This window comes from Seriola aureovittata, chromosome 14, assembly GCF_021018895.1.
Source record: "Seriola aureovittata isolate HTS-2021-v1 ecotype China chromosome 14, ASM2101889v1, whole genome shotgun sequence".
Classification (NCBI taxonomy): Eukaryota; Metazoa; Chordata; class Actinopteri; order Carangiformes; family Carangidae; genus Seriola; species Seriola aureovittata.
Genome location: NC_079377.1, coordinates 14,568,329 through 14,578,350, shown reverse-complemented (window position 1 = coordinate 14,578,350; position 10,022 = coordinate 14,568,329). Strand labels below are relative to the sequence as shown.

Here is a 10,022-nt window from a genome sequence, read left to right as displayed (position 1 = left end):
TGCCATCTTAATGTTTATTTTCTGAGACCTGATAAAATGACCAACAATTTATGAAATGTAAGGCTATGATTTTACATGCTACAAGAGCAGGTATATGATACACAGATTGCCCCAAATACAGCACAACTCTGATGAACAAAGAATTGTAAAGTGTAGACAAAATAGAGAAGAGATGGTATAGTTGCATACGTTAACTTTGGTACTTAGCTGATGTATCCTATGTCTCATACTTTCTTCAGCATTGCTGAACATTAGAAAACAAGCTGATAAACATTCCAGATATCATTAGACATCTGATCATATTGAACAATTGAAATAAAATATCTTAAAAATATATAGCTCTTAAAATTCAAATGCAATCTCAAACAAATCTATTGTATGGCCATCCACATTCAACACAAATGATAAAAGTTATCACAAGTGAAAAAATATAAATCTTTTTTTTTTGTGCATACTGCATATAGAAAAGAAATTGTACGCAGCGATATGTATGAGGTTATTACAACTCAGTAAACATTGGCATAGAGAGTATTGGCTTGGCATGCAGTTTGGCGGTTTGTGTATAGTGTGCATAGCTAGGGCGGAAAAGTGATATTTATAGGAAATTTCTATAAAGTAGTAGAGACTGTTTTCCGTTCAGTCACTGCCCCCACAGAGCTTCAGTAGGAGTTTCTTGTAGTCTCCTGATGTATCTCCCTGTAAATTAAACAAATTCATCAGCAAATAATTCATGATTCAAAAAAAAAAAATCATACACAACACTGAGGGGTTATTTCTATTGTATTAAATGTAGTATATGATGAAGATACTTACAGAGATGTGCGTGTACAGCGATTTGCCGTAGTTTTTAACATACTCCTGGCGGATATCCAGCATGTCCACCTCAGAACGGGAGACCATGATGCGGATCAGAGCTCTGTCCTTGGTCCCAGCTCCCTGAACACACGAACATACACACAATTATAAATCAAATACTATTCTGCACTTACTTAGTAATATATAGAAAATTACAATCCAAACAAAACGCTGAGTCTCACCTTCATGGCCTTGTAAAGCCTCTCAGCAAAGTATCCAGGTGTATTCTTAATACACTTCACTGAAACAAAGAAAATATTTACTTGTCGCCAACACAAGCAGAATGTACCCATTAATTCATACTTCGTCTCTTAGTCTTTAGAGCAAGAAGAGATGGAGGATGATGAAGATGGCAATACTTCACTTGTGTACCAACTAAAAAGTGAACTATGTAAAATCAAGCTATACACACATGAAAAGAAAGCAAACTCAAAGCTGCATTAATCAATATTTTAATATTTAAAAAAAAAAAAAAGGGTATGTTGGTTCTGAAGAAGGGTCACTCATAATGAAAAACCCATTGAGGATTATCATTATTGTTATGTCACAAAATGGCAGACAAAAAAACTTCATCAACTAGCTGATGGAAAAAGCTCAACATCTAGTTAAAGAGCCAGATATTTTTCTCAGGAAGTGGTGGAGACCAAAACAGAGCTAAAAGAAGAATAAATATTGGACTTAGATTCAACACGAACCCTGTGAGTTGATAATGTTGCTGTGTCTGCTAGATATGCAGGCAACCGCTGATGTGTTAGCAATAACAACTTTATAAAGGTGATATTAAATCAGCACCCCAGTGGCCAAATATTGATTCCCGCAGCTTCAAAGTGAGTTATATTTTGAAAAAAATGTAAGTGTGAATGAGAAACAGAAAGTGAAATCATAAACAAAGACAGAGTGAAATGAAACAGTGTCAAAACAATGGCAAACATCCAGCACTGCAGCGCACACCACCTCACGATTAGGTTGTATTGACCGAGTGTGAAAAACGATGGAAGGATTCAAATAAAAACACATCTAAAATCAGGTTACTGTACCATAACCCTGAGAAATGTTGGCAAAAAAGGGAAAAACAAAAAGATTACACATTCAACAGGAACCCTGCCCCAGTACTACAGTACATTTTCAATTGTGTATTAAGTAAGCTGTTATAAAACACAATATATAATGAGTATGGAAAATGTTTAATTGTTAAATGTTACATCAGACATGTACTGTGGTCATGCCTCTCGTTATGAACTATTTATGTGGAACAAATTCTGAGTCTCCAGACAATACATGGGTGTGGCCCCTTCTAAGACTTGAATAGGTGTGTGTGTGTGCGTGTGTTTGTGTGTTCTTACCCACTGCCAACATGCCACTCTCAAGGTCTCCAGACATCTCCCTGCCAATGCTCTTCTCAATATCTCTGCCACACATGTGCTGATACTCGAGAAACACTACACACACACACACACACACACATTAATACACGCACAAACACATGCACAATCAGTAATATAGCTAGCAAAACACTAAAACTTGAATTTGTGGGTTGGTTTTTTATTATCTTCTGACATGTCTTAAATGTTGAACCTTATTAATTTTCATAAAGAATACCTGCTCTGAGATGGGGTTTGCTCCTGGCGCACAAAATAGCATTGAATTTGGACTCATCTGTTCCCAGCTTGTTTTCTCCAGCAGCATACAGGGCCTATTACAAGACCAGCAATATGTACAAAGCAATGTGTTTGTAATCAATACATCAAGTTATTGATTTAAGAATTACATGGTTGCAGATAAATCCTCAAACATTTATTATTAATGAAAAGGACGCCGACTTAACCTGAGCATCTTGTTTAGCCAGAGAGACGTCAACATGTTCTCGTTCATCACGATTGCCCTTCAAAGTACAGAGAAAAACATTCCAAATTAAATCTGAAGGTAGTTGCTCAGGCACACAGATAATTCACTTGTATTATATCTGTACCTGGGCGAGAGAGATCAGGAGCCTGCGGAAGTGGCCCGAGGTATCCCCACTAATGGAATCCTCCAGTGACTTCTTGTATTCTGAAATGGCAATAGAAGTAATGGCACAATTTTAGTCAAACAAAACAAGGTCACAGAAAGGAAGAATATATTAAAAAAATCAAGATGGATATAATAGGAGTTTTTCAGGCATATCCTGTAGGTATGGTGACCAATACCAGATTTCTTGGCAAGGAAAACTAGCATACTGCAGACTTCTACAAAATAAAATAGCAAACAATGCTGAACAATTAATTAAATAAACAATAAAAATGAGGAAAACTTTGTTATACCTTAATACATTTGCAGTTATGAATCCTTGATATCAATGTCTTATTGTTGACTAAAAAGGGCCAGCGCTTAATATCTGAGTTTATGTGCGACAAATTCCTCACCATAGCATCTGCATTTAGAAATTTTATGGTGGTATCCAAATCTAGCTACGCTGAGCTTATCCCCTAATGTAATAAAACCCTTTCAAAGCAGTGTTGTGATGCTGTGAGATAAAGATGAACAGAGCCGTGGAGAAAAGCAGTGCATTAACCACCCTGAGGCATCTCACCTTGTTTGTAAATGCGGTTTATCTCCTTGATTTCAGCGTTGGAGCGAGAAGACAGGATCTCAATCAGACAAGCCTCATCAGTTCCAGCTCCCTGTTTGGAAGACAGAACAATGATAATCCGACAACCTCATCCTCTGGCCTTGCAGCAGCCAAAGTTCTTCCTGCTCATTTTTGTTTAGTGAATCTTTATCCAAACGTACAACTAATGCAGCTTCTTATTTTATTTTAAATACATTTATCTTATATCTTGTAAACACACATCTTTTTCTGTGTTTTTATAACATTTTCTAAGCATTTACCTTGATGGCACTGTAGAGCTCATAGGCATCAAACTCAGATGGGCTCTTCAACATGGCCATGACCAGCTTCCTAAAGTCTCCAGACAGTTCTGAATGCAGATCCTTAATCAGATCCTAAAAACGGAAACATGCTTGGAATAACTCAAAACCATCATTAACTGCTGCTGTGAAAAACTCACTGCAAGAGGCTCTGTGGCATAACTGTAATGAGCTCTGAGGACATTCAATCCCCTTTCCATTTTACTGACAGCACCAGCACCTGTTGTCTGCTTGTCCCCATTAAGCAGTGCTAGGTAATGCACACTGAGCCACGAATGATTCTATATTGGTGTTTGTTGTGCAAACAATTTTTAAAAAGTAGAAGCGCTTCTAATGTTATCAGACTAACAGTATATAAATCAAACAATAAGCATGAACAGAACTGTTACCTTCCCATAGGAAGTTTTGTAAGCCCGGAGCAAAGGCACACGCTGCTTGTTGGAGCGGCTCCCCAGCAATTCAATGATGGCTTGCTCATCAGTTCCTGCACAGACAAGCCCACAATGTCAAATCAGACAGATAAAAAAAAACATGACTTAGTATCTGAAACATTTATTTATACTTAGAAATGACAAGTCTCTTTCGAAATACAGAAGTCTGAAGAATCTAAAGAAAACAACTGCAGCTGCCCATGACTAAAGAAAGTCTCAGTTAAGAGTTATCGGATGTCTTTGACTAGTTGATTTGGTGATTTAATTTTAAAATGTACCTTTTCTTCCTATAATATAACTATAATTTTCAAATGATTAGAAATTCATTATTCTGAAAAAGACTATTAAAATTGATGAATCAACTAAACACTTCCTACCCTCTCAAGCAATTAGTCAACTACATAATTAAGAGGGGATGGCCAAAAAGAATACACAGCTAGAACACAACTTCCCAAATGGGAAACATCCAGTTCATCCAGACGACATTACTAAAGAAAAAGATAGATATAGATAAAAAATAATAAAATAAGCAGCATACTCCGATTAAGGTCTCTGCCCATAGCACTCACCAAAGCCCTTCATGGCCTTCCTCAGAACCTCCACATCTTTGAGTGGGTCTGCTCCAGGAAAGTCCTTGATTGTTCCCCTGAATCCCCTCTGACATAACAATACAGCAATTTCGGCAATGTGACAATGTTATTCCAACAAAGAGTTCATTGTGTTTCTGACATTACATTGTTAATGTTTAAAAGTGTGTGTGCAGCATATCACAATGGTGATGCCTTATAAGAAGACAGATTTTTTTATTTTTTTGGGGTCAAAAAAGCATTTTCAGTGTCTCTTACATTGACTGGTGGAGCTACTGGCATGGCTCCTCCTCCATAGGCTGGCATGGACGGATTTGGTGATGGGACCTTTGGGTATCCTGGCATAGGTGCTGGTGCTCCTCCATAACCAGGCATGGGAGGGTTAGGTGAGGGTGCACCAGGGTACCCTGCCATAGGCTGTCCAGGCTGACCAGGATAGCTCATCCCTGGGCCTTGGTGTTGGGGCATGGTCCCTCCTGGCTGTGGGTACAGGCCATATGACTGTTGGTTAGGGGAGGGGGCACCATACCCACCATGCTGAGGGAGAGATGGGTACCCCCCAAGGGCTTGGGCGATCATGGATGGGTTTGGCATAAAACCCCCCATGCCTGAGATCTGGTTGGCCTGGGATTTGGAAAGATTGGAATTGCATAATATGTCCACACATCCTTGAAAAGTATTTCATGCAAAGCAGAGACAGCTGGTCACACTTTTTTTGGATTAGATTATTTGTATTTACTTTGCAATATTTTAATGAATTGTATTTCAAATAACTACTATCTACATCACTGTTTAACTTTAACATATTTTCAAGGGAATGTCCCCTATCCTTGGTCTAACTTCAGAGGAGAAGCTGAAGTTAATGTTCTTGATATTTTGAACCAATACCAATCTACATGATGTACAAGTATCCAAACAAAGTGTGGCCGTGCTTTATTATAGAATGGAAATTCAGATATCTGATAACACAAATACAGCAGAGAGGACAAAGTATAAGAGGTTAAAAAAAAGTTGCATCAGACTGATACATTTTCAAAGGGACCAATAAGAATCAAGTATACGACAGTTGTTCTCATGCAAAGGAACTTGAAAGAGACACTGACAAGGAAAAATAGAAGTGTTGATGATTTTAGGATGCGGGCTTTGGAAAAGTCTTACCGTAAAGTGAAAGGATGTGATATTCCATTAATGGCTGTGTAATTCATGCTAATTGGAATATTCAACGCAAAAATCTGATGACATTTCATTAAACATATATTAATTAAGAATTTTCTAGGTGCAGGTGAAGGGGATTTTTTAGGATAACTTACCATGCCAGCGTTGTATCCAGGGTTAGATAAGCTGTCAAGCCCAATGGAGGGATAACCACCAGCTGGGCCACCACCCCAGCTTCCTGGAGAAGATAACAAAGTCAAAACTTTTTGAGAAAGTTGAGGATGTAGTGTGCTACTAAATACCTGAAAGAACTGAGAATATTAAACTGAGACAGAAATGACCCCTCTCATTGAAACTTTCTTTTTCTCACTTTCCAACTAGTTAACAGGGAGGGAAAAGAGTGCTGGACAGACAGTGGGAGTACTATGTGAAGGATGAACTGTGGGACTTGTTTCTCTTAGCAACAGCAGACGTTTGTTTATTTTTGATGGAAAAAAATTCTTCTCTTAATTATAAGTCTCATGATCCTTTTTGCCTACAAACACAACATAACTGAGTCACCCTTTCTACAATGGGCACCAGAATATTTTGACTATAACACTCAGTGTTTCACATCAACTTAATTTTTCTGCAAGTACAATTACATTGTCTAAAGGGAGGCTCATGTTGCTCTGATGTGTGTGCAAGATGTGAAGGTAGGCAAATATTTTACTATTATTTTATAGCATAAGAATTTGATAAGTTCTATGACATTTGTTTTATAGTGTTTCTTTAAAAGGAATAGTTAAGACATTTTGGGAAATATGCCTATTCACTTTCTTACTGGGATCTGGATGAAAAAGAACACTATTTTGTTGGTCTGGAAAGAGCCAGGCTACTTTTTCCCTGTGTGTCCAGTCTTTATGCTAAGCTAAGTGACTGCTGGCAGAAGCTTCATATTTACCATACAGACATGAGAGCTGCATCAATATCTAATTATTGGCAAAAGAGCAAATTAACATTTCCTTTTTGAACCATTTCTTTTGCAGTGATGCATGATTGCTTACCTGGTGGTGGTGCTTGAGGATAACCTCCAGCCTGTGGTGGATAGCCTCCTGCCTGTGGTGGATAGCCGCCAGCCTGTGGTGGATAGCCGCCAGCCTGCGGGGGGTAGCCGCCAGCCTGTGGCGGGTAGCCACTTGGCTGTGGCGGGTAGCCTCCTGCCTGGGGAGGGTAAGCTCCAGGCTGAGGTGGGTAAGCACCAGGCTGAGGTGGGTAAGCACCAGGCTGAGGTGGGTAAGCACCTGCCTGAGGTGGGTATCCAGGGTAGCTCATGACTTTAAACATAAAACAGAACTGTCAGTCAAAGGACTGCCAAACATGACCCATCACTAAAAAATACAATGTTAATCTTGGGCAGCCACTGACACAAAAATGCACCAGTTCCATTGACAAATACTCTAAAAGAATTAAAAGACAGAACACCCTAAATACATATTGGATGCACTAACATGGGAACATAGGAATTAAAAATACTCCCACTCTGCCCTCCTCATCTTTTCCCACTGGGAGGAATTCTTCACTGTGCATTTATATACTATGTCTGCTTTGAAAATTGTAACTCCGACTCACCATAATTATAGAGTTAGTTGTTGTATGGGGGCATTACATATAATATAAGTTTGCTTTATAGGTCCTTGTCTCAGTGTTTTTACTTTTAAATACACACATAGGCAAACTGCTACAGCCATGTTAAATGTCAGTGCCACTGTCACTGCAATCTAATGAGGGGCAAACTCCTTCCAAGAGTTTTGAATCACAGACATTTTAGATGAGTTGTGTGGTGGTGAGGAAACTTTCATTTTGGTTTAGCCTAGTATGAAAAGCCTTTGCTCCAAGAGACCTACTTGTTCCATGGTGAAACTGACTTCAGAGGACCTAAACGGAACAATTTGCATTTTATGGACACAGGAAAAAAAAAAAGACGTTGCTGCGTTTGAAAACGCACACAGGACGAGAAAGCTACCTTGTGTAATGTGAAAGACAGAGGTCAAATCATACGAGTTAGATGAATTTATATCCAGTGAATAGAGTAATATTTTATCTAGCTATATTTAACTGCTTTCATATTATTGAAGACAGGGGTTTTTGCTATCACAATAACTCAAAAGTAAACTATGAAATACTTTTAACTGCTCATGCACTTCCTTCCCATGCCCTGTTTCTGGTGTTGTGAAATACTTGATCAACGATTATAATCACTGAATATATATATACAACACATGAGGTCAAAACAAAATGTAATTTGTCTGCCTCAGGGTTTAAAGGCTCATGTTGAGAAATATCACACTTAGCTGCTGTGCAGACGCAAAGCCATCACATCTAACTGCTTTCACACAAACTGTGAGAAAACTGTGACCTGAGTAACCACACTGCACAGCTGCAAACCAACTCACAACCATATTTACTAAGAGAGTTGGGGTGCTAATAAAGATAGTTATCATTTCAGGGTCAAAAGAAAAGAAAGCAAAAGAAAAAGAACCATTGATGTAAGGAATTTACAACCTCCTAATGTGTTACCAAATGGTTACGGTTGCTATTAGCTAATGTTAATGTCCTAACATTAGGTGTGTCAGTTCACTTAAAAATATAGCATTGCTATATCGGTGGGTATACTATGGGTTTACTAACGTTACGCTGGTAGTTTGACACCATGGGAAGTGATTATACTAGCCTTTGGAATACATTTAGGTTTACTACACGGGCAAATATCTAGTTTTGAACACCGACCTATCAAATCCAACGCCATTCCAGGCCTGGACGAATCTCTTATTGCAAACTAGCTTAGTTACCTACCAATGGAAGTTACATAATGTGGGTCGATTCATCTTGTCAATCGAGCCCAGGCATATGCCATATCTTAGCTAGATAGCTAACCATACAGAAGTGATCAAAATTTCAGCAGCAAACTGACAATACAACCTTCTTGTAGCCGTAAATGGATAAGCTTAATGCACAGGGGAATCTGCAACAACGTCGGGAAGCTAGCGACAGCGTCGAAGAGAGCAGAGTGACGTTACACCACAAAACAACTCCAAAAAGAGTTGCCACTCATCAAAATATAACTTAGATGTGTCGGTCATTATTCTAGCTCAGCCTCTTTGAGTAGTTATTTGATTTTAGCACTTACTTTAGTCAGCTTGCAGTTTCTTCCTGTGTTTCCTAGATCCGTCTTAGTACAGAACGTATTGAAACAGTGTGGGTGGGACTCATAGTTTCCATTAAAGGAACCCACCCATTTATCTGTCCTGTCCGTCAAGGAGCAGTCCCTTAAACTGTGAGATAGACACAACACGTAGCCTATAGATACATGAACATTAATGACATGATGGAAAATGTGACACATAAATATTTCACAATAGGTCTATTATTTGACAGCATGTGTGTTGCCCAAAAGGAATGCTGTCCACGTAAGATGGAAGACTGTGTTAAACCACCTGTTAATTTTAAATTTACTGACACAGCCACATTTACTATTTATTAACAATCTAAACAATTAAAATATTAATTAAGTTATATGTACTAATACTGCATATAATACACTGTGTCTTTTTACAGTGACAATTATATTTATTATATTTTAGTGACAATCAAGTGACATAAATATAAATAATAATAATAATAATAATAACAATAAATATAAATATAATCAAAATGGGGTCTGTAAATGAAATTAATGATCTTTTACACTAGAATAAACGCACTACAGAGTATGCTTTTCCAAAATATGAGTGCTTTTGCCTGCTTTATATATTTGTGACTGTGATGTGATGATGGTCACCAAACGGGGAAATTATATTTTTAACTACTACAACGTCATTGATCCCACCTTTACGAAAAGTAGGCTACACACATTGATTATGTTAAGAATGTCACAACTGACTGTATGTGTGTGAGGGACATTTGCCACAAGAGGGAGCCATTTCAATGCTTTCTCCATATTGCTTTCTTCAGGTCAGGTTGGAAGCGGGGACATAGTGCTCCTGAGATAGAGGCCTGGAGGCTGATTGTATTGGTTGATTAACTGATTTGATCTCTAATGGTGCTT

At 38.3% G+C, this 10,022-nt stretch overlaps 1 protein-coding gene across 2 annotated transcripts; it reads right to left on the bottom strand.

Moving 5' to 3' along the window:
• On the bottom strand, positions 1 to 9,223 carry anxa11a (annexin A11a). Of its 2 annotated transcripts, none has more exons than XM_056395992.1 (15): positions 9,105 to 9,223; positions 6,982 to 7,251; positions 6,091 to 6,173; positions 5,039 to 5,404; positions 4,763 to 4,850; positions 4,152 to 4,246; positions 3,724 to 3,837; positions 3,425 to 3,515; positions 2,825 to 2,904; positions 2,681 to 2,737; positions 2,455 to 2,548; positions 2,199 to 2,294; positions 1,038 to 1,096; positions 814 to 936; positions 1 to 696 (listed from the first exon to the last, which is right to left on the bottom strand). In XM_056395992.1, exons 2-15 carry the CDS (start codon positions 7,247 to 7,249, stop codon positions 637 to 639), a joined length of 1,674 nt encoding a protein of 557 aa, XP_056251967.1. In that variant the 5' UTR covers positions 7,250 to 7,251; positions 9,105 to 9,223; the 3' UTR covers positions 1 to 636. The 2 variants fall into 2 exon arrangements, with proteins under 2 accessions (XP_056251967.1, XP_056251968.1); XM_056395993.1 differs by having other exon boundaries at positions 5,039 to 5,260.
• Positions 9,224 to 10,022: the final 799 nt, after the last annotated feature.